General features: G+C 46.2%; 1 protein-coding gene across 9 annotated transcripts in view; it reads right to left on the bottom strand.

Annotated features, from left to right (window-relative positions):
• The window catches only part of ADGRB1 (adhesion G protein-coupled receptor B1), a 280607-nt gene that overhangs the window by 121026 nt on the left and 135336 nt on the right, over nt 1-24245 (bottom strand). For 8 of the 9 annotated variants that reach the window (XM_038127283.1, XM_038127286.1, XM_038127278.1 and 5 more), the window contains 10 exons: nt 22498-22662; nt 18742-18915; nt 15982-16146; nt 12482-12583; nt 10696-10802; nt 9753-9947; nt 8652-8720; nt 5287-5395; nt 4297-4440; nt 1722-1797 (listed from right to left, as the gene is read on the bottom strand). In XM_038127283.1, coding sequence (XP_037983211.1) covers nt 1722-1797; nt 4297-4440; nt 5287-5395; nt 8652-8720; nt 9753-9947; nt 10696-10802; nt 12482-12583; nt 15982-16146; nt 18742-18915; nt 22498-22662 — 1306 coding nt within the window. The remainder of the gene's footprint in view (nt 1-1721; nt 1798-4296; nt 4441-5286; nt 5396-8651; nt 8721-9752; nt 9948-10695; nt 10803-12481; nt 12584-15981; nt 16147-18741; nt 18916-22497; nt 22663-24245) is intronic. The other variant, XM_038127279.1, reaches the window with a different exon arrangement.

Raw genomic sequence — 24245 nt, 5'->3', positions numbered from 1 at the left:
GAATCTTTCAGGAGGAAGATGAGTCTCTTTTCCTACAAGCACGTTGCAGCCCAGCTTCTGGGAAGGAAACAAACACTGGGAGATAGGCTTGAGCAGGAATTCAGAGGAGCTCAGAGGGCCCCTGAGTGGCCACCAAGGGTGTGCAAAGGGCTGTGAGCACAGTGCTGGATACACAGGGACAACCAGGTTAGTGGCTCTCTGCTGTCTGTGTCCTCTACAGCAGAGTCCAGCTGGGACCAGGCGCTGCTCTCACCTCCCCGGCTTGGAAAATCAGGTTTTGTGTGCAGCCCATCCCAATTGTCACAGCTGCCAAGATCTGCTGGGCTCTCTGGATCCGAGGGGACAGAGTAATGTGTGACTCAGAGATGGAATTGCTGCTTGGGGGGAGGTAAATTGGGACAATTAGGAACAGCTCAGCTGGTGCTGTTTGTTGAGTTAAATCTACTTTTTTTTCCCCTTCTTGGAAGAATCACTCTGCATTGAATCAGAGTGGTCCAATCCAGGGTCTGTATTTCTTATGTGTACTCAGGAAAAAGCTGCTCTCCTCAGTGGTCAGAAATATTTTTTACCCATAGACAGCTATGAGGTTATTTAACAACATTCTCCTTTTTAATGCTGTGTCCATTTGCACAGCGCTGAAGTAAGAGGTGTTTTACTGCTGCTGCTGCTTTCATTTATCTTCTATTTTTTCTTTGACTCTCCACAGGTGATTCAAGACTCGAGATTTTTTTAAAGAGGGACTGTCCTTTAATTAAGGAACATCTTAACTCAGCTCTCCCCTGGGAACGCTGTTCGGAGGCTGTGGCTGCCGCAGCTGCTGGTTATCAGAGCTCATTCCCTGCTTGGCCAGAGGAAGCTGAAATACCGCTGGATCATTTGAGCCAATGATGTTTATTGCCCTTCTGATCTAATTCCCTCTGCTGTAATGGAAGATATTACAGAATACAGTTGGCTGACTTGCTAATTCCTCTCTGCACTCACTCGGAGCTCTTTTGCCATTGCCAGTGCTAAATCTGGAGGTATTTAAATGATTATCGGTGAGGAGAGATGCCCTGGTGTTTATGGTAAATGGGCTCACGCTAATCAGTGCAGAACAGATTTAGAAGGTGCCTTAGGATGCTTAATTTACTGCCTCAGTACCAGTCATTGGGGAGTCAAAAAAAAAAAAAGAGCGAGAGGAAAAGGAAGAGGAGCAAAGAAAAGGGAAGGGAGTGCTGAACACAAAAGCTTTGGTGCCCGAGGCAGACATGTGCAGCCAGGCGTGCTCTGCTCCCCTCTCTCCTCCCCAGCCTGATTTCTCTGTGCTGCTGTGCTGTGCTGCTCTCCAGGGCTCAGTGTGGCTGGCAGCTCCCTGGCTGCTCGGGAAGATCGGGATAGCTGAGCATCCCCCATCTGTCAGGGCTGCCAAAATCCCCTGTGACCAGGAGGGCAGGGTGAAGTTCCACTCCTGGAGGGTGAAGGGTGGCTGGGAAGAGTGAGACAGCAGCACTAAGCTTACTCCCCTCATGTCTGGGGTGCTGCATGTGGCTGGGGAAAGCATTCCTGCACCTCCAGCCTGGCCCCACCTGAACATGGGGTCAAAATATTCCCACTGCAGGTCAAAATCTGTCTTGTTGCAGCCTGTGATTTCTACTTTTCCCTGGAGGACCAGTGCTCTGCAGGCAGAGAGATCATCCTGGTGATTCCCCAGCTGCTCCCCATCCCCAGGCAGCCCCTCTTACCTCTGCAGGGAGAGGATGTTGCCCACGTTCCGGTAGAGCACGGTCCCAACCACGAAGACAGAGGAATCGTCCGACACTGCAGGACACCACAGGAGAGGGAAGAAGACAACAGCACTGAGACAATCAGGGTGGCAGCTGTCCCCATGGAACACCCCAGGGCAGGATTTGGCCTCTGGAGGAGCATGGCCAGTGGTGGAGGGCTCTCTGTTGGGGCACGGCCAATGCCAACATCACTGCAGCGGGATGCAGTGACTGCTGTCACTACAGGAGGGCTCAGCAACTTTGGGGTGACCCAGCATCTGAGATTTCTGCCTTCACCAAGGCTCACCCCTCCTGAATGGTGCTCCCCCATTCAGAAACCCCCAAATTCATCTGACAGCACCACAGCAGACAAATCTGCAGGGCGGGAAAGGTCTCTTGCAGGCACCTCGAGGCCTTTGGAGCCGTCCACAGCTATCAGGCCATCAGAGAGCAGAGCTGCGCTCGGGCCGACAAGGCCAGCGGGAAGGGGTGAGGTCCCACTGTGCCTGCTCTGACCCCAAAACTCATGTGCTGCCTCAGGGGGCTGCAGAAGATCCAGATGAGCCTCTGAATCATCTGTGTGACCTCTGGGCACGTCAATTGACCTCCTCCTTCTCCTCTTATTCTTCCTCCTCCTCCACTACCCCATGGTGTCTCTGTTCAAAGCCAGAACTTCCCCTGTCAAACCATGAGGAGCAGAGGCAGCCCCGGGGCTGGATTTTCAGGGGGAGAAAAAGCAAGTGGCTGTGTGGAAAGCAGTGCTGAAGAAGCCTGGGAAAGCACCAGGTGGGGCTTCTCTTGTACTGAGGCTGAGCTTCAGGACAGTCACAACTCTGCATGTCCATCTTTCTTATCATCAAATTGGGATATCTGGTGAGCACATAACTGGGAGAGACAGACAGGCTTGCAGAACAATTTTGTCACCCAACTGCATAAATCAGTGTTGGCCCATCGAAATCAACTGCTCAAAGTCAGCTCCCAGCAGTGAGGGGGTTTGGATTTGGTCTCATGAAGCTGCCTGTCTTCATCACTTTGCTCAGGATAGCTACTCCTGTTCCCAGAGAAAAGTGAGATCAAAACTAATAGAGGTGGATTTCTGCTGGAATCTCTGAGTAACCCCTCAAAACCTACACCACCAGCACGAGATATTGAATAAAACAGAGGCAGAAGAGCCCTGGGTGGTACTTAGGAAATCATGGAGAGGTGAGCACTGATTGGACGTTGTTTCCTCAGGGTAGATGTCATGTTTTGTTTGCTCAGTCACTACAGCTTGGGGGCCCTGGAGCAGCTCTGTGTGAGAATGCTTCCAACAAAAATCTAGAAAACAGCTCCATGGGGAGCTGGACACTTTTGGGACAGCCCTCAGCCTCAGAGCAGGATCAGCTCTGTCTAGGTCTGGTCCAGCAATTTGTCCAACAAGTGATTACAGATTTCAAAAGGTGAAGCCACCAGAGCTTCCACAAACAAAGTGGGATAATGCTCCCAACGTGCTCCAGCTTCTTCCAGGGAGCTCACACTGTCTGCAAGGCACAACAAAACACAAGGAGTGCTTGACAAGCTCCTTGCTCTGCCAGTGACTCACTGTTTACCCTTGGGGGTGTCACTTAACTGTTCTTGGCCTCAGGTTTCCCAAGCTGAAGCGATGGCTGATGCCATCCCCAGCAGGGAGGCCCATGACAAAAGGTCCTCGAGGGTGACAACTCGAGGCCAAAGGTCTTTTGTAGCAACAACTCAGTCTCCAGCCTCTGTCCCAAGGAAGGGAGAGCCAGCAGCTCTCAAAGCCATGAGTGCCAAAAGCAAACACCATAATCAATCAGCCCAATTTAGGGTCCTGCTTTTGAGAACTCAGGGCTCAATCCTGCCAAATGTCGTCTCTGCCTAAAGATGAGCACCTTGAGTGTGTTGGTTCCTGGGACTCTCATTCATCAGACCATCCCAGAAACCTCCAGTTGTTTGTTTTTGTTGTTTTTTTTGGTTTATTTTTAATAAATAGTTTTGGGTTGTCCTAGTATGCAATGAGAGATTTCCAGATCTGGCAGTGAGGCCAGCTTGGTTGAGGCACCACCTCCATGCTGGGGCTCCTATCCATGCCCTGATGTGGAGCCTCAGTGATAAATGCTTCTGAATTTCATTTCTGGGGGCAGGAAATTTCACACAAGGGCCATAAATCCCCAGATCTATCAAAGCTTGTCCAAGCAGCAGATTCAGCTGCTCAGCCTGACCTTGCTGACTCTCAGCTACTCATCCTCAGATGGCTCCATCAGGTCTGGATCCAGGCTTGGAGAGCACCTAAAGCATTGTTTGCCAATTTTTCCTCCTTCCTTAGGGAAAGATAAACATCCACACCCAGGCACTAAACCTGCCCATGAACTTTTGAGAGGAGTTTAGCTCAAACTCAAAGTCAGGCCATATTTGAAAGCCTTAATTGCACTCATCAATGCTTCGATGCCCAAACTTTTGTGAGTAAATCCAGCTGATCTGGAAGAGGATCTGGAGGGAAGGAACCACTCTTAGAAAATGAAGGAAAAAAAATTGTTTTGGCTGTGCTACGTACCTGAGAGCCCTGAAGACAGGATGCTCTTGGAAACAGTGACCTTGTCCTCTGAGTTCTTGGCCCAGTCCACCATTCCCCTCCAGCCTTTCATGGGGAAGGTGATGTCAGTTGCTGCATTTGCAGGCAGTTTGTGAATACCAAGGACTGGGGAGAAGCAAGAAATGAAACCAGTAAGTGAAACCAGCTTCAATAAGTTCCACGTATGCTCAAGAAAACAGTGGAAGCATTAGTGGGAAATCAGAGAGATTGGATCTTAGGAGCCATAGGAGTGATGCTCTCTTGAGGAAATGTCTGTGCATGAAAGAAGATAAAAGCAGGGCTTGGGCTTTGCTGAAAGGGTTCTGCCTGCATTACATCTGGCAGAGGAGAGTCTGCTCCAGCACCTTATCTCCAGGAGTGGCCAGCAGCAGCTGATAAGAAAGGGGAGGAAGAACAAGACATCTCTTGGTTTGCCCTCCCAGCACTCAGCAGGACTTCCTCATCTCCTGGCTGCATCCAGATCATCAACTTTAACAGCCACCAATGGACCTCTCTTTTGTGCACTTTCCTAATCCCGTCATGAACCCATCTGTACTTTTTGGCTTCTGCAACTTCCTCTGGCAACAAGTTTTACACTGCGATTGTGCACACAGCATCAATCAAACACTGCCTGCTGTTTGCTCACTGCCTCCATTGGCTGCTGGGCTGTTCTTGTGTTCAAAAAAATAAAAGAAAGAGTCTAATTCTGCCCAGTTTGTCATCTGTTCTCCATTTGGTAGATATCTCTCAGATCTCTCTGTGGATCTCTCTTCTTCCTCATGAAATTCCAACTTCTTTGGAGAAAAGCCATAATTTATGCCCGTCCATGTCTTCCCCCAGATCTTTTAATATCCCACCACCTGCTGCCTCCCCTCCTTCCTTCTCTCCCCACAGCCCAGGTTATCCATATTGCACAGTAATTAACAGCTTTTGGGGGTCTCTTCCCAACGTGGGGAGTGCCAATGGACTCACCCAGATTGTCCGTGACTTGGTAGGAATCCCGGAAATCTTTCATGCGGAAGCCGATGACATCAATGAAATCCTCCACGAGCCTGAACAGCTCCTTGGCATTTGGCCCTATCTGCAAAGAGAGGCAGAATTTGGAGAGATCAGATCCTAATGAGAACAGCAGGAGCTTCTCTGCAGGCAAAGGTTTCTGCCCTCACACGTGAACTGGGAGCATATGCTGGGTATAATGGACTGTTATGGAGCTGCGGGGAAGGAGGACTGGGAAATCCTAAGAGGAAGCCAAGAAAAAGAAAAAAAGAAAGAAAGAAAAAGAAAAAGAAAAAGATTATAAAGTGACACTCAGATTGATAGAACTTCGGGTGGAGGGCAAGATTTTAAACAAAAGGAAATACTGGAGACCCTCTGGAGAAAAGAATAACGTACCCATCTCCTTTCATAAAATCATAGAAATGCAGAATGGTGTGGGTTGGAAGGGACCTTAAAGATCATCTCGTTCCAACTCCCTCTATTGAAAGCAACCACACCAAAGGACAGTTGTGGTCTAATATTGAATCCCAGGCAGCCTGATTTTCTCCTTTCTTGTTTTGGTGCCAGGATCTCACTCTCTGAATCATCAGGCTCTTGGTACCAGGCTGTCCTGGAGTTTCTCTGCCTCATTTCTTTCCTATTTTTTCCCCATTGATAAAGACATTGGCAGTGACTCTTCTTTGCCTGTACTTCGCCAACTTAAGACAGAGCTGTTAAACAATAACCAGTTTTCCAGTGACAGATTCCATAAATTATAATCCACTTGAAACAAGGTCTGCTGACTGCCTGCCTTCTCCTCAAAGCACGTTTGCCCACAGGGGCTTAGTAAATGCCACGACAGGCTGAAGAAAAGCAGTTCAACTCCTCTTCTTTTCCTTTTCCACCACTTTCACAGTGTTTTCAGTTCCTTGCCATATTCCTGGCATTCTGAGGTGGCTGAGTGAGCTGGAGGGACAGCTGGGGACAAGCAGGATGGGAAGGAGGCAGGAGGAGGGCTGAGCCCTCGAGAGTGTGGGCAAGGAGCACAGGGGTGGCCATGTGTGTCTCTGTCTCTCTCTGTCTATCCAAGGAACCTTGGTAAGACTAAAACTGTCTCAGGATGAGATTAAAAAGTCCTGCCAGTACAGCAGGTGTGCACAGAAGGAGGAGAACTGAGTGCAGGTGCTATTTTTAGCTGCGCACTTTTATATTCCATTACAGATTGAAATCACAAGGTCAAACCAAATCCAGGCTGCACTGGATGCTGCATTTTATCATATAATGGTTGACAAAGGCTCTTTAAAAATCATTGTAGCCCTTCTCTGAATATCTTTATGGCTTGTTTTAGTTTTTATTTTCCTAGAACAATATCCTTCTGCCTGGAGGGCCACAGGGCATTGGAATGTGTGACTGCAATGAAGTTGGGTTTATTTTTAATGAGCAAATTGGGAGCCAAAGGCTTTGTTTTAAAAGAATTGGTCGATCTCATGAAATGCAAGATGTGATTTTGGTCCAGCAGCTTGAAGGGAGAAGCACAGAGACTGCTAAAACCTCTGCTGCCATCCTGTTCACAGAGATTTCTGTGTCCTAAAGTCATGGTGCTGGGCTGTCAGCTCAATTCCTACTAAAATACAGACCAGGAAAGCATTCTCCCCGTGATATTCCCAATCCATGTGTAGGTCATGGTGACGCTGGGCTGTGCCTGCCTGGAGGTGCAGAGCAGATTGCACAGGGAAAGCCACTGGGAACCAAGTGCCACACAGAGCGAGCTGTTTTTAAGGGGATCAACAGGGTTTCCCTGTTGTCATGACAACTTGACAGTCTCCTCTGCTCAGTGCTGAAATACCTACATGCATCTGGAGGCTGGAGACCAAGTATTTCGGCAAAGAATCACAGAATCAGGGTATAGTTTCATTTGGAAGGAGTCTCCAAGGCCATCTGGCCCAACCCACTTGCTCAAGCAGGGCTACCTTGCCCAGGACCATGTGTCCAGATTTTCCATCCCACCCAGACCATGTCACCCTCATCCAAATTCATCAGGAAAGCACAAGATATCAGGGAGAAGAGCAGAGGAGAAGGGAAGGGAAGGGAAGGGAAGGGAAGGGAAGGGAAGGGAAGGGAAGGGAAGGGAAGGGAAGGGAAGGGAAGGGAAGGGAAGGGAAGGGAAGGGAAGGGAAGGGAAGGGAAGGGAAGGGAAGGGAAGGGAAGGGAAGGGAAGGGAAGGGATGAGAAGAGAAGAGAAGAGAAGAGAAGAGAAGAGAAGAGAAGAGAAGAGAAGAGAAGAGAAGAGAAGAGAAGAGAAGAGAAGAGGTTGCTCAGCTCCTGACAAAATTGCTGTTGCATGATGGAAATGTTTTAGAGTCCCTGACTCATGTTCTGGACTTTCAACAATTGTCTTTTTAACAATTGCCAGCACTTGTTAAAAAGTTTTTTCCCAGAGGACTTCCCTGTTTGGTGTGAAGATAACTGAACTCTAGTATTGCTTAGTGTGTTGGGTGATTTTTTTTTGCTTGATTATTTGCTGTTTCCACATCTTTTGGAGGAATTTTGCAGCAGCAACAGCTCACAAAAGGAATGTTAAAGGGACACAGGAATAGATGTGACACAACTCCACAACAGAGAGCTCAAATGGGGCACACAAATCAAGAGCCAAATAAGACACAGAAAATAAAACCAACAGCAGCAGTCCCTAATACTTGAGGATTCAACTACAGAATTGTTCATAGAATCTTAGAATGGCCTGGGTTGGAAGCAACTTTTAAGTTCATCTAATTCCAAGCTCCTGCCATAGGCAAGGACACTTCCCACATCTTGCTCTAAGCCCCATCCAACCTGGCTTTGAACACTTCCAGGAATGGGGAGTTTAGGACTGAGCAGGATCCCTAACCTTGATAGGAGAGAAATAAAGCAAAACACAACCGAACCCAGAAGCTCAGAGAAATAAAGCAAAACACAACCGAACCCAGAAGTTCAGCTGAGCAGACCCCAGCCCTGAAAACCCCTCCAGTCCTGCATCTTTTCAGCTAGGAACTCAAAGCTACATGATCCCACTTCTTTATCCTATCAAGAGAAAAGAGTGGAATTACGGAAAGACATCAGGATTTTCAACTCCCAACTAAGTCCAACCCTTGAAACCCATGCCAAATTCGGTTTACACCACCAGCATCTCACTGTTCTTCATGCAGAGAGTCTGGCTCAGAGCTGAGATCCTGCGGCTCCCTGAGTTACTCCTTTAATGTGACTCAGCCTGGAACTAAGCTCTTCTTAGGACGACATGTAGATGCTTGGAAATTCCCCTCCTCATGGCTTAACCCTGTGCTGAAAGCCTCTTTATTCCCAGGAAAGGTGCAGAAGGTCCATACCAGCTGAGCTTCCTCCCATTTTTCCCGGTTTTCCTCTGACAAGATGTTGCTGATGATCTGGACGAAGTTCTGGGGAAGGGAGACAAGAGAGGACAGAAGACGTTGTTATGGAAACATAGCCCAGGCTGGGAAGGTCACAGCTGTGTGGGAGGGACGTGTGAGATTTAAAGATGCTCCAAAAGTGTTCTCATGATCCCATTCCCAAAAGGTTCCGGAGCATTTCAAAGGTCCTCAAGGATGTAAATGGCAAAACAGGTTTTAATAATACTTTTTTTCCCAACAATTTCATTTTAACTACTGTATCTTCTAAGGCATTGGATTGGGAATAGGTCTTGTATCCATTACTGATTATTTTTAAGGACAGATGTGGTAAATATTTGTCAGAAACTGATTAAAACCAGATGATCTTCCATTGCATAAGTCCTTTCATACATTTTTTTAATATTATTTCTTTTGTTTCCAATATATGGAAACCTCAGGATCCCCTTTAGCTTGTGACCAGGAAAGAAATGAAGAGACGGATCAAGAGGGAGCTGTCCATGGTAGGACCTTTGAAGCACACCATGAGAAGAAAGGAGACAGAAAATTTAAAACTATTGATTTTTTTTCTCCAGTTTTACCACTCTCAGCAGATCCTGCAGGATCAGTTTAATGTTTCAAGTCATGAGGTGATGACCCATCCCAAGGGTGTATCTGGTAGCTGCTGGATATAAAGCCCTGTGATAAGAAACCACAATGATATTCCCCTACATCAACACCCCGGTACCCAATGCCACAGGATCATTTTACCTCAAGTCATTAGCCTGAAATCCCTACCAAATAATGGTCTCATATCAGTTAGGCTCTGCAGTGAAGCGCTATCAGGTTGAAATAGTTCAGAGTGACCTTGGCTTTCAAGTTCTTAGTTTATAAACCGAGGAAGAACCACATCAAAAGGAGAGTTTGTTAATACAGAAAGACATTTATGTTGGGAAAAATTTTAATCTGATTTTCATCAGCACTGTGTCAGCTATGATCAGTACAAGTAACCAAACCTGGAGCCTTGAGCATGGGCACCTCTCTAAGCCAGCCTCGGGCTCCAAGAAATGCACCTGGGCTCACCTGCACATCCCCAGAAGTCGGGCTGTGATAAGCCCTACGGAAGATCTCTGTCATGTTCCTGAGTACATCCATGGTGGACAGCAGGTCCCCACTGTAGCTGGTCCCATCCTGGGAGATTTCCACAAGGTTCTGGAGGACATCTGACAGCCCGTCTCCCATCAACCCACGCTGAGCTTTGGCAAGGTGTTCCCTGGTCTGAGAAACAGAAAAGAAATGCAAGAAACACTTTTAGGGACAGTTGAAGTCGAGTTAATGAGCTCAATGGAGGAATTACCAGGGGAAGGTTTTTGACCTCCCTCACAATTCAGAGTGCAGATCAGATGAATCTTTACTGGCCTGAGACCCTCTGATATTTTTTAAATGATAGAAAAGCATGATATATTCTAAATTATCTTCCAAGTGGCTCTAAAATGACTAGAACCAAAATTTTCTGTTTTGCCCACAAAGAAGAAATTGTGCTACTACAAAGTTTCTTCTGTTCATAACCCAACAGAATATTTTTGCCCCCAAAATCTTGTTTTCTTACAATCAATTTGGAACTATTTTAGGACAGATTGTACCTTACCATGAACAGGAGAGGTCAGTTCGCCTAAAGGTGGCAGGAGACCAGCAGAAATTCCTCATAACAATGAATTTAACATTAACAAAAAATAAGATGCCTATTTAAAAGTGATACAGTCATAGCTATACTTAATGATAATGTGATATGAAAGGCCTGGAAGAACCCAGATTCTGCCAAGCTGGACATTAAAATAACCTGAAAGGAACCATCCCTTGTTCATGGAGTGCTTATGCATCACAAGGCAAGCAGAAAAAAACCAAGAGAAAATCAAGATAGAGCTGGAAACTCCTTTTTTCCCCCCTTCTTTTTTGTAAGAATAGCCACGTAACAATCAGTGGGGAGAATCCCAAACCTGCTGAGCTGAGCAGGGGGCTGTCTTACCATCATCTGTATGTTCCTGTAATCAATAGAAACACACTTGATGTACGTTGGAGGCTCCCAGTAAGCGATGCCTTCTTCATCTAAGATGCATCTTCGAAGGATCAGCCCTGGAAGAATGAAAGAAACAAATATGGGTGTGAGGACAGGATGAAAGGCCAAACATTCATGGGGTCTTTTTTCATGAGTAGGAAGTCATGGGACAAGAGGACACAGCTTCAAGTTGTGCCAGGGAAGATTTGGGATAGATATTAAGGAAAAATTCTTCACTGAAAGGGAGGTCAAGCATCAGAACAAGCTGACCAGAGAAGTGGTGGAATCACCATCCTTAGAAGTGTTCAAAACACATGTAGACGTGGCACTTGAGGACGTGGTTTAGTGGTGGGCCTGGAAGTGCTGATTTAATGGTTGGACCTGAGGATCTCAGAGGTCTTTTCCAACCTTCATGATTCGATGGAAATCTCCCAGAACTGGTCAATGCATCAATTCAGACTCAGCTACCAGCCCAAAGGGCACCTGCAGATGCCTGAACAAGCCTTTAGGGGAGATTATCTTTATTTCCTTCTCCTGCCTTTTACTATTGCAGAGCAGCAGAAGGAACAGGGCAGGAAAACAAAAATTAACAAATTGACATGGCTCGTCAGGGTGAAGAGAAGCTTTCTTCTGCCTGGTGGCAGCATTTTTCCTGGTTTGGGAAGCCCCATGAGCCTCCCCACGTGGTTTGGTCTGGTACTTGCAACTAAAGCAGGGCTTGTGCTGCCCACGCAGCTTGGAGGGGAATAAACACCCGACAGCACCAGTTTTGCATCAGCTGAAACTCTCTGAAAGCTGCTTCCAGTCCTATCCCAGGCTCCCCTCAGCTCAAATCCACAGAGGGGTTTGCGGCGATAACCACATGCCTTGTGATGTGGAGTAACAGATGTATCAGAGAGGAGGAAAGGGATCACCCTGTCCCAGCCATCGTGATGCCAAAGTCTCTGAGGATCAGGTTTGCTGGGTCTGCAGTCCCATTGCTGCTGCCAAATGATTTAGTGACCTTTCTTTGGGTACAGCCCTTCTAGGACAGCACTGGGGACGACACTGACTGTCCCAGCTGAGCCAAAGAGAGCTGTCTGGATCCAACCCTCTCCCTCAAAGGAAATAAAACCTTTACACATATTGACACTGCTGCCTCTATTTCTGTTCCTTCCTGGCACTGAGGAACATCCAGCTGAGGACAAATCCCACCACCAGCATCGCTCCTGGAGCCTTCTCTGCACCACCTTCCACTCCTGTGGCCACAGGTAACACCTGGATGCCCATATCCTTTTACTTTACTCCAGAACGATCAGACCATCAACTTGAGTGCTCAAAGAAATTTTTAGAGATGTGCTGAGGTTTTTAAGTGCAAGTGGACTACAAAATTCAGATTTCCTGATCTTGCACAGCAGCTGCTTTTATGGGCACTGGAGAGAACTACAACACCCAAATCCAGACGACTCTGAAGCCCTGCCTGCTCTGCAAAGCTTTTTGTAGACAATGGAGGGAACATATCCCAGTGTTCCTTAATTTCAGACTTTCCACAGGACCAGGCAGTGGATGGATGGAAACCATCTCAGATTACCCAGTAGATTTTAGTGCTTAACAGCAAAAACAGAAACCCAGATGGAGTTCATTTAGCCATGGACAAAGGGAGGGAAGTCCATGTGCCTGTCCTGTCATCCCACAATCAGGTTCTCCTCACCTGGGACACAAAGGATGAAGGATCCCCTGATGAGGGACCACCTGCCCACCATGCAGTCACCCTTACCAGTGGCATTGCGGGGACACCGGACAGCAGCAGCATCCCCGGCTGGCGTCTCCTTCCAAACCACAGGGCCAAGACTCTCCTCGTCACAGATTTCGTGGGGCTCTGCCAGGAGAGAAAAATTCCGTTGGTAAAGCTTCCTCCTCAGCAAGGACATGGAAAAGGGAAGTATGAGAGTGTGGTCTGTGAGCCAGCAGGTTGGAGCTGCACTCCTGGCTCTGCCGGTGCTTAGTCCCTCACAAAGTCACTTCACCTCTCTGGAATTTGTTCTGCCTGTCTGAAAACTGGGCATTCATCCATACCAAGGATTAGCTCACTAAAATCCATGGGAAAGTCCACTCACATCCTTGCCTTGCCTTGGGGCAGCTCTTTGCAAGAAAACTGCTGTTGCTACCCTCTACTAAAGAGCTTTATTTATTAATTTTTAATGGGCAAATCTTTTGTGAGTGAACTCCATGGCTCCAGACTCCACCTTTCCCATCCCTCAGGGTCACCACCTTCAGTGCTGGATGTATCTAAAATGAGGCTTGGCATGAATCAGTGGATTAAGAAGGAAGGAAAGAACAAGCAAATGAAAAAACAAGATGGACACATCCCCTGGGTGGTCTTCATTCTGCCTGTTCCATCTTGTGCACAAAAGAGAGCTGATCTGAGCCCCAGCAACTTGGAACTGCGTCAGCAGCTCATTTCCAAACACTGCTGCAGAGCCCAGGAGCCTGCAGAAACGTGTTTTGAGACATCACAGAGAAAAAAAAAATCATTGGAAGGATGGTTTTGGAAGCTTCTGTCTGTGGGTGGAGCTGAGTTGGTCCTGGAGTTGGTGGGCTCTGGGAGAAAAACATTCATCACAGGAGGTCTTTGTGCTGAGAAACTCATTATTTACAACATGTAAAGCTGAGGGAGCCATGAGGATGGTGTTAAAGCTATTTGTCACTCCTGAGGGAGGGAAGGAGAAAAAACTTGATTTAATAGTTTCTGATTACAGTTTTTATTCATTTTGCTTGTAAAATTTCCAACACAAAGGAAGCTGAGTTTGTGCCTGCAGCTGGTCAGGACATGTCCCATTGCTGCTTTGGGACTACCCAGGGACCAACCTGGCTGTGGGGAGGCCTCAAACCTAAATTATGGGCATGGCAAAAAAACTCCTTTGAAAAACTCCTACAGGACCCAAAAAAGCTGCCTGCACATCCCTGTTTCTGCAGTCAGGCTCCAAGACTGGCCCTAGCCCCAGCTGCAGTTCAAAGATGGATTCCTCCCCAGTAGATACTGGGAATGAATAAGCTGAATTCTCTGCCTGGAAACAGATGCTCCTTCCCCTGTTTTAAAGTCCCCTTGTGAGTAATCACTATTGTGGTGGAACTCTGGAGGGCAGCGGGACCCCAGCTGTGCTCTGCACGTGAGCAGGGCTCATCCCTGAGCCAACAGCTCGTGGCTTCTGCAGATAAGCCAGAGCAGGGGTGGAAAAGAGGCAGTTTCATTTCCAGCCTGCTGACATGGAGCTGTGGGGCAGGGAGATTGAATAATCCAGTTGTGACAGCACTTGGTCACCCACAGAGCCTGTCCCAGAGCAGGGAGCTGATTTCCAAACTCTTGTCTCCGTGCTTTGACCACTGTCACAGATTGTCCCATGGTTCACAGGAGGGTTCTGGGGTGTGGAAGCTTCCAGCACCTTCGGCTACAAAGCAGCAGAGCACAGGAAAAAGCAGAGAGGGAGAATGTTCACATCTCTCCTCCCCTTTCTCTCCTGCTGGCCTGTCAAAACTTCCTGGTCTCGTCACCCCTGCAGTGTCCCTGGGGACCACTGAGGGATGCTGTGGATCAGAGATGCTCTTTTAAAATACACTGATTGGAGTTGTCTTGCCAGTGAGCACAGGAGCAATTCCCAGGCCAGGAGAGAATCCTTTCCTTTTTTCTTCTTTTTTTTTCTTTTTGATGTTGCTTCACAACAAAATCCCTTTTACCACAGTAACCTATTTGCACTGGGAGATTTTAATAACTAACCCAATTAAGTTCAATTCTTCTGCTCAAATCGAATCACGCCAGCATGTGATACTTTCTGGAGAACAAATTGAGCAGGTTTATTTTTAGCCTCTGATGTTTTCCCCACCTTTTCCTTCCCTTGCAAATTAACAACTGCAGCGAGACCCTTCTGGCTGTGAACCCTGGCAGGCCCCAGTGCCTGAGACTTGCCTTTTCCTTTTGAGCACTGCACAGGCATCAACCCCTGCGGAAAGAGAAGAAAAGATCGGGCTTGTTCTGCCAGGGCCCCAGCTGGCACATACTGAAGCTGAACTAAATCTGCCTTACTCTATAGACACCACCAGACAACCCGGTGCTAAGATTTTCTGTGGCGAGGGAGAGCTTTGTGGCAGAGTTAGAAGAGATTCTCACACACCACTGCTAATTGAGAGGCACAGCTTGTAAGGAGAGGTGATGCCTTTCATTAAGAGCATAGCTGGAAAGAGTGACAAGGCTGTCACACAGTCTCTTTCTCTGTCATCTCCGAGCTGAACGTGCTGGAACTTCCACGCTGAAGTCCTTTGGCTTTCATCTCTTTGTCTTTGTGAGCACTTTGTGAGGGAGTCTGAGGGTTTGGCTTGGCCTCCACCACGTGGCAGGTCTGCCCCCAGGTACTCCTGCATCAAAACTGCTACCTCCTGTCCTTTAGGGAGATGCCCCCTTCCAGTAGGAATGCTGGGATATTGCCATGAGAATCTCTCCTGTCTCTCACTGAGCTGCTCTGACAATTAATTACCTTTTCAGCAGAGCTCATGGCCTGTTACAATTGATGCAATCTGACTGCAAACATCACAAAGGCCATTGATTCCCCACCAGCAATTTCACCAGGCCCTTCAACTCAGACTGAGGAAGACAGCAGAAATGGTGGACAGGCCTTTTTTTTGGTCTCTGTATAGTCTGAGATGCAGATAGAAACATTCTCACTTGTAAATGTTCACTCCAGCTTATTTTTCACATCCAAATCTGGGTTTTCATCTGCCCTAGAGCTCACTCACCCTCCATTCAGCTTTTACACTCTGAAGGAGGGTAAGATTTGGGTAAAGCTCTGGCAGATGCTGACATATCTTTTTCATAAAAATTTCTAGGGGTGTGCAGGCTTCCCAGAGGTAAAGGGTGGGAAACCTGTGCAACATCCTTAGTACTCAACAACTTCATAGATTTGAGACTCTGATACCAGTTTTTGCTACCAAACAGTTTTTCTTTCCCTCTTGTAACTCTATGGCAATGAAAAGATGAAACCACCAAGGCAGGGCTGGTGGGATTGACCAAATATTCACTGAAACCAACACAGTTGCACTGGATTCTGCAACAGTTAAATCAAGACCTTGTACCTTGTACGTGGATCAGGGGTAGGATTTTGATTAGATTACAACCCTTTGTAGCATTCAGATCTCTGACAAAGGACATGGAAGCCATTCCCAAAATCCGAAATTCAAAAATTCTGCCTCATTCAAAGGAAAGCACGAGAGGTCTGGGGTACATACCAGGACATTTTCTGTCATTGCACTGCTTGTACTCCTCCTTGGGACCCTGGCAAGTCTCTCCCCCAAAGAAGGGGCCGTAGCACACCCGGTCACGTCTCTGAGTGCCACCTCCACACGTGGCGGTGCAGCTGCCCCACACTCCCCAGGCCTGCCACTTCCCATCCACTGGAAACAAAAAAAAAAAGGAGGAAAAAGAGGAAAAACTGCCTGTTACATCCCAAACATCATCTGCAATGGAAGGAATCAAGATCCAATGGTGAGCAGAGGAACATAGGGTGAGTAGGGCAGGGTTTGGTAGGAAGGGAGGTCTCCTGCTTTGGATCTTGGTTTGATCCTTGACAGGCATTAAATCAGAGTGTTCCAATTCCCATCCCATTAGTCCAAGGGTGGTTTTGTGTTCTCCCTCAGCAGCTCCATGCTCTGCAAAAGCAGCCCTATCTCTTTCCTCAGGCTGAGATCTGGGGCTTTGCTCCTGAACACTCTTCCCATGGCAGGGATTTAACCTGGCAGCCATATCTGCCAGGCCATTTCCACATGTGGAGTTCATTGGGAATGTGTAACGAATGTGTGAAAATGGACCTTCCCAGAGAAGGTCTGGCTCAGGGATTTAGAGAGACCAGCAGAGCCCTTGGGCAAAAAACCATAAAAGACCTCAAATAAACCTCCCTCCAGCTGTTTCCACTGCACTGATGCTTCAGGTGCCTTGGAAAAAGGTTTGGGGTGTTGTCTCATTCCCTAGTCTTCCCCCAGCATCTTTCCAGATCCAGTGGAAATGTGACTTCTTTTATGATAACAATGACATTTATCAAAATTCTGCTTCTTTTACATTAAAAATGGCATTTATCAAAGCACCATAAAAATGTTAATTAGCCCTCACAACAAGCCTGCAAGGTAGGGAAACATTCTCCTCTGCTGTGCCACAACAACTCAGTGACAGAACTAGAACAGGTCCTAAGTGTGCTCTTTACTACTTGGGCTTTAAATTTGGAGTTACCACATCATCTTGGGTTAAGTAATTCCTTTTGGGAGGGTGGGAGATCCATACCTGCTCCAAGAAATAGACAAAAACTACCAAATAAGAGGGGCAGCACCAAATCCTGATGCTTTATTTAGTGATATTTTATGTGGTGGAAAGTATGACTTGAGTTGCTTTGACAGATAACTCTGAAATCAGTGAGAGAAGGTTATTTTAAAAGGGGCTCTGAAGCCCATTTTTGTCATTAAAGAGCTCCCTAAGTCGCAAAGAAAGAGTGAGATTCCTTAACATCAAAACCTACTCGAGACCATGTAGGAACATCCAACACCTCTGTTAAATACTGCAGATAATGGTGCTACCAGAGTATAAAGGGATCCCCTGAAGAAATAGGTAGATCAGGATGAATTCCAGTAGGAATTATTATTACTGTTGCTATTATTATTACTATTATTGCTGTCATTATTATTAAGTCACAGGTGAGTGAAGTAAGTGATGAATCTTACACAGACATGAACAAAGGCTTTACTGAGACAGACCTTCTCACTGATAAGGTTTAAAGCTGAGATACAATGGAGGATCCCCCATTTGCTTGAAATATGACTGGGAATGTTGAAATGGTGGGAGGAGAGGAACAAAACAAAAAGAGGAGGGAAGCTGAAGTCTTGTGGAGGCAAGGGAAGGGTTTCATTGATATTTTCTTGGGGTTTTTTTAAGCTCATGCTGAAAAGTTAATATCTATGGTTAGAAAGACACATTCCCTGTGGGCACTCACTCACCTCTCTGAGGTCTCCTGAAACATTTGCCAGCAGTGGATTTTGGCAGGTATATGTTGGAACTTTGGATACTTTGGAGTTTTGAGGTTTTTGTGTTGAGGGGCACAGATTCCTGCTTTAGAACAGTAGCTAATCCATCTTCTTCACCTTCTTCTTCATGGGTTTAGGTGGTATTTTGTGATTAATTAGAAAAGTCCACATTGCGGACTTCAAGGAATTAGTTATTGGTTAAAAGTGAAAATAATTTAAATATCATTTTTAATTAGATAGTTTAACCTTAAAAACCTTGCAGAAAAAGATAGTTAACCATTTTATAGCTAGTTAGTAGAATGCTGTAAAACTCACAACTTGTAAGACTGTAATGTGGCATTCACATTCTCTGAAAAAATTCCTTTGCCCAGGATTCTTCTCCTGGGAAGCTGAGAAGCCTCAGAGAAAACAATTCTTATCTCATTTGCTTCTCCTCAGTTTTGCTTACGTGGAATGTGTTTGAGGATTGTTTACTAACAGGTGATTGTTTCATTGGATTCTGGTGTGAGTTGTTTTGACTCCTTGGCCAATCAGGGCCAAGCTGTGTTGGGACTCTGGAAAGAGTCACGAGTTTTCATTATTATCTTTTTAGCATTGAGTAAGTATCCTTTCTGTATTCCTCAGTATAGTTCAGTATAGTATTCTTTAATATAATACAGTATCATAAAGTAATAAATTAACCTTCTGAGAATATGGAGTCAGATTCATCATTCCTGCCTTCATTGGGACATTCCCTACAAATACAATACTGTAATATAGATAGGAAATAATAAACATTTAAATCTGAACATCAAATACCATCTCAAACACTTTCAATCCCAACCTTAACAAAAACAAAAAAAGAAACCAAAAACCAACAGTCATGGTCAGTTGGAATGATCTGGATGCACCGAAAAGGACACAAGTCTTCCTCAAATAAACATTTTACTGGGATTGCAGAGGAAGGTGGGCCAAGAGAAAGAAGAAGGCATTGTCACCCACCTGGGCACTGGCGCAGGAAGCAGTCCCGGGTCTCCACCCAGTGTCCCTGGCACTCAGCTCCGCCGTAGGAGGGCCCGTTGCACTCCCGCGTCCGCTGCTGGGTCCCATTGGAGCAGGAAGCGGAGCACGAGCTCCAGCTCGACCACTCGTTCCAGTTGCCGTCCACTGAGTGGCCCAAAGAAAGAAAACGAGCGGAATGTGAAGACCTTTACCTCTGGGAGGAGCCGTGTGGCGAGAGCCTCTGGCCTTTGCCGACCAGGGACCGAGGGGGGGAGATCAAACCAGAGCCATAGAGCTTCAAAATGGGCAGAGATTGTCAAAAAAGTTTGGACAGCTGTGGCAACAGGGATTCTTGGGACACTCTGAAGCCCTCAACAGTCCCACAGAATGCAAGTAACATTTTCATGTGGGGTAACATTTTAATTTTTATGTTCCACACTCTGCATAATACCATAAAAGTTGAAATTATTGATATTCCACATTCCAACATGAAAGTCCAAACTAGAAACACTGCCAATCACAACACAACACCACACCAGAGGGCGTGGCTCATGGTCTCACTGAATGCTTTGAAGGCATCACTACTTTACCGTGACATTTCCCATTTGGGGCCATCAGCACTTTTTTAAGTGCATGAATCTGTGGAGAGTGAACTTTCTCAAGCATGCAAATGCTCTGTTTTTCAATAAAGCACAGCCAGAAACTTGAATCACAGTGTTATCGACAGGAATCCACCATTCCATGGCTGGGAAATGTGGGAGCAAAGGTGTGCACCAACAGAAGGCTGGGAACAGGGTGAGTGTGTGTGGTCAATGTACTTCTCTCACAGCTGAATTAACTCTGACAGGCTGGAGATGTTTCACCCAGCAGTGTCTTTGATAATTAAATAGAGGAGGGAGGGACAAGGGAGATTATGATAGGGACTGGGTTGGAGAGATATAGGAATACATCTTATTATCATGGTATGGACTGAAGCATTCCCCAGTGTGGTGGTTACACCCTAATTGGTCCCTGATCAACAGATCCATCACCCAGTCTGCTCTTCCTGGAGCATTTTTCTCATTAACAGTGGTCATCATGCTCTGTTTATATCTAATTAGCTGCTAGATCTCACTCGGGAAAAACAACCTGAATCTGTGAAAAGTCTGAATTCTGGCTCAAATCACATTGCAGCTCATATTTTTTGTTTTTTCTTTGCTTGTCTGTCCAAGAAAAATAAATTCCAACTGGTCCCCAGTGTAATCTGCAAGGAATTGATCAGCCCTGTGTAATCCCCTTTGCAATTGAGAAGCTTTTGTTCGCAAACTCAGTTAAAAAAAATGTTAAAAGCATCCAAATGAGCAACTGTTAACTCAAAGGGGATCACAAGGTGTGCAAAATCAGGCAGGCATAAAGGCACCTCCAAAAGATGCTTGTTTTTAACAATCCAACCATTTATGTTTTTATTGTGCATAAATTCAAGGCTTCGTGCCAGTGCCTATCAATCCCAACGAGGGAAAATATGAAACACAGTTCTTGATGGATGATTATTCTTTGGAAATGATCCAAAACTCCACAAAGTAGGTCCTACCAGTATATATTTATACCTGGTCCCACCAGGTATAAATAAGCATGGTATATATAAGGTATAAATTAGCATGGCTTTTCTGACTGAAGGCTGTGCTGCTAAGTTTCCATGGACTGATCATAAAATCATGGAACCACAGGATGGCTTGGGTTGGAAAGGTAAAGATCATTTAAATCTACTCCCTTGCCATGGGCAGGGATAGCTTCCACTATTCCAGGTTGCTCCAAGCCCTGTCCAACGTGGCCTTGAATACTTCCAGGGATGGGGCAGCCACAGCTTCTCTGGCCTCACCACGCTCACAGGGAAGAATCTCTTCCTAATAATGATGCTGTCTGCCCCTCATAAACATTTCCCTGTGTTGAAAAAGCGAGACTGCATTCACCACATTCAGTGTGACATTTACCAAAAAGCTGCATTTATCAAAAAAGGAGTTGCATTTTTCCAGCACCCTCCCTGCTGCTGATGATTGGCAGCTCATCAGGAGTGCAAGCATTTGGAGATGATAAAATCAAGGAGCGAAATCCATAATTTGGTCATTCAGTGGGGGATTGGGAACAGGTAATTTCCTTGTAGTTATTTACAGGCTGTAATTTTAGAAATGTTTTTTAAAAAGGAGAAACAAAAGTGGCTGTGTTGCCCCTCCAGCCACTTTGCACTGATGCAGAGATCCTTCTTGGTCTGGATGCTGAGGGGTTCCCATCACAGCCACCACCAAGGACTGTTTGGTGCCTGTTTGGTCACACCACAGTCGGAGTCTATCAAAAATGTTCATTGTGTGGGGAAGGCATTGTCTTCCTCTTTTTTTCCCTTTTCCAAGGACTTGAGGCCTAGCCTGTGGCCTAGGACATGGGGCCTAGCCTGCTCCTCCACATCTCAGGAGGAACAAAGGCCCTGTTGTCCCTGCAGCAGAGCATTTTTATCAGCTGTAGCCATAAATCCTCGGAGCAGGGTGGTAATAAACACTGAGAGTGTCTGGGGTGTCAAACACCCATTGTTTTGCTTCAATGATTCCCCCAACGCCACTCTCATTTGGCGCTGCCAAGCCGCTGATTGCCTTTGTGGCACTAATTAGAGTTGAAGCCTTGCAGTTGGGCTGCTTGTCTTTTCCACCGCTGCTTCGGCCGGGTATTTATTTGTATTTAAATTAATTATGGATCAATGTTAACTCAGGGTATGCTTTATTGCCCAAGCAATGCCAGCTCTGACTTCTTAAATTTGTCTTTTTATGACAGAGTCAATTTGGTGTCTGGGAGGTTCTTATTCCAAGTAGAGTCTTCTGGACAGCGGCCAAATATCCAAGGATAGTTACTTGGAGTGAAAACTTGATGAGAAATGCCAGGAGGCTTCTCACTGTTTTCACAAAGTTCTCATCCCTCCCACAATCCCTCTCCTCCTCCGGGGACATAATAATGTCTCATAATGATTCTCATTAAACTGGAAAAATGTCAGTTGACATTATCCAGGGATAGGGAGGGAGTTTTGGGGAGCTTGCTCGTGTACAGATTGTGTTCACCAGGATACCCAGAGTTAAATTAAGGGGGACTCTGCTGCTAACCCCAGGCCTGTCAGAGAAAAAAAAGCCCCTGGCTCATAAGGGATGTCCAGGTGGTAAACGTAATTTCACCTTGAGGTTCTTTCTGATGTTTCAAAGCAAAATTCGAGGAGAGGCATTTGGAAGTGAAATTCAGGGGCAAGGAAAAGATGAAAAGATTAAATTTGGCATGGGAGGCCATTAGCAGTCTCTTAATTTATCTCACCACCCAGAGCAGGATCAGCCACAGAGAAAACTTGCATTTATACAGAATTAATGCACAGACAAGTAAAACTATTAACTAATTCCAGCACAACAGACCCAGTCAGGCAAAATAACTTTAAACCATTCAGTGGGGAGTACAGGTGAGAAGCTTAAGATGGTCTTGGAAATAGCAGTGGCAGCAAGATCCAACCCATGTGAGGTGTCCTCTGCAGGAGATCACACAGGGCAAACCTGAACCTGAGACATCTCTGAGCTGAACAACCCCAGAAAACACCTCTGGGTTGCTTCTTCCATGAATCCTTTCCTCAGGATCCTCCTTAGGGCAGTTCAGAATTTCACTGGAGTCAGCTACAGACTTTGATGCGCCATGTGAGGGAAACTGAGCTGGGGAGACCTGCTGGAGGGGAGGTTTCAGATCTGTCACTGTCCCTACCTGGGCAGAGAGCGATGTTGCAGAACTTGGTTTGCTTCTCCGGGCCCTCGCAGGGGTTCCCACCGAACTGGGGGGGTTTGCAGGTGCGGGTCCGATCCCTGTAGCCTCTCCCGCAAGTGGAAGAGCACAGGCTCCATGGAGACCACTCGTCCCAGGTGCCGTGCACTGCAAGGGAAGCAGAAATGACTTAATTCTTTTCCATAGGAGGCCTGAGGAAGTGAGGGAGCCCACAGGGCACAGCTTCTTCCCACCCGGAATGAGCAGCGTGTGGGAAGCTGGAGAACAAACCAACCCAAAATGTGCAAAGAGGAACATCAAGTAACTTTTTATGCTCTGCTATCAACACCAAGTGTCTGCTGCTTTCCAGTCTTTGAAATAAACCAAAATGCACTTTTAGCTGACCTTATTTTTTCAGATTTTTGAGCCAACGGGGCTTTTTTTTAAGCAAATGATGGATTTAGCTAGAAAGGAATAAAACTGCACTACCCTTAGAGAACCATCATTGCCATAATTTTGTTGCTTCTTGCCCTTTTTTTCCTCCCTCCCAACATCTTCTCATCGAATCCTCAAAGACTACAATATTTTAAGGCTTTCAGAAAAGCTGCAGTCTGTCTACTGATTATTATCATAGGTCAGTAACACCTCATAGGCAAAGTTAGGGAGACTTGGAAGGGTAAAATGGAAGGGGCAACATCCTCCAACAGTGCTCAAGACATCACTGGTAGCTCCTGGAATTAGACATCTAATTGATTTTAATCTAATCTAATTACCCTTCTAATCTATATTAATCTAATCTTCTCCAATCTAATCTAATCTAATCTGGCCAAGTTATTTATGGAATTTTAGTCACTATAATCTCCAGAGGCCAAATGTTATAAGAATGCACTGATCTCTCTTAAGGGACTTCATCCCTTCCAGCTTTACGAGAGAAGCTAATGCCAAATCAATAATCCTTCAGAAAAAGAAGAAAAACAAATAAACGGGGACTTTTCCAGTCCTTCATCAGTTGTTAACAGCAACTGGTGCTCCAGTGTCAGGACAGAGGGTTAAAAACTAATTCTCACCAGGCATCTTGCATAAGAGATAACCAGAGGAGGAAACACAGGAAGGAACATGGATGGTGATTTCACCAGGAAACCATGGATGGTGGTTTCACCATCATAGAATTGTTTCTGAATGATGATGTTGCTGGTCAGGAGAAATGAATAACAGGCTTAACAGCAAAATTCTTTAAAATAATCATAGAAACACAGAATGGTTTGGGTTGGAAGGGACCTCAAAAATCATCTCTTTCCAAATCCCTGCCATGGACAGGGACACCTTCCAGTATCTCAGGCTGCTCCAAGCCCTGTCCAAACTGGCCTTGGATACTTCCAGGGATGGGGCAGCCACAGCTTCTCTGGGCACCCTATGCCAGGGCCTCACCACCCTCACAGGGAAGGATTTTTTCCTAATACTCAATCTAAACCAACTCTCTTTCAATTTGAAGCCTTTCCCCTATGTCCTGTCCCTCCATGCTCTTGTAAAAAGTACCTCTCCATCTTTCTTTTAGGCTGCAGTCTCCTCAGAATGTATTTTTTCACCAAAAATCGTTCCTGACCTGGAAACACCCCAAAGGGCACCTGCCTGCAGGTGTACTGAGTTCGTGGACTTTAGACAGCATGGAATTGTCCACACCATGCAAAGCAGGTGCCCATCTTGGTGCTTGGTCTAACAAGAATCTCTGTATGAGCCCTTAAGGCATGAAG

This window comes from Motacilla alba, chromosome 2 (assembly GCF_015832195.1).
Source record: "Motacilla alba alba isolate MOTALB_02 chromosome 2, Motacilla_alba_V1.0_pri, whole genome shotgun sequence".
Lineage (NCBI taxonomy): Eukaryota > Metazoa > Chordata > Aves > Passeriformes > Motacillidae > Motacilla > Motacilla alba.
Note: the sequence above shows the minus strand (reverse complement) of the source record. Positions and strands in the feature narration are given on the sequence as shown.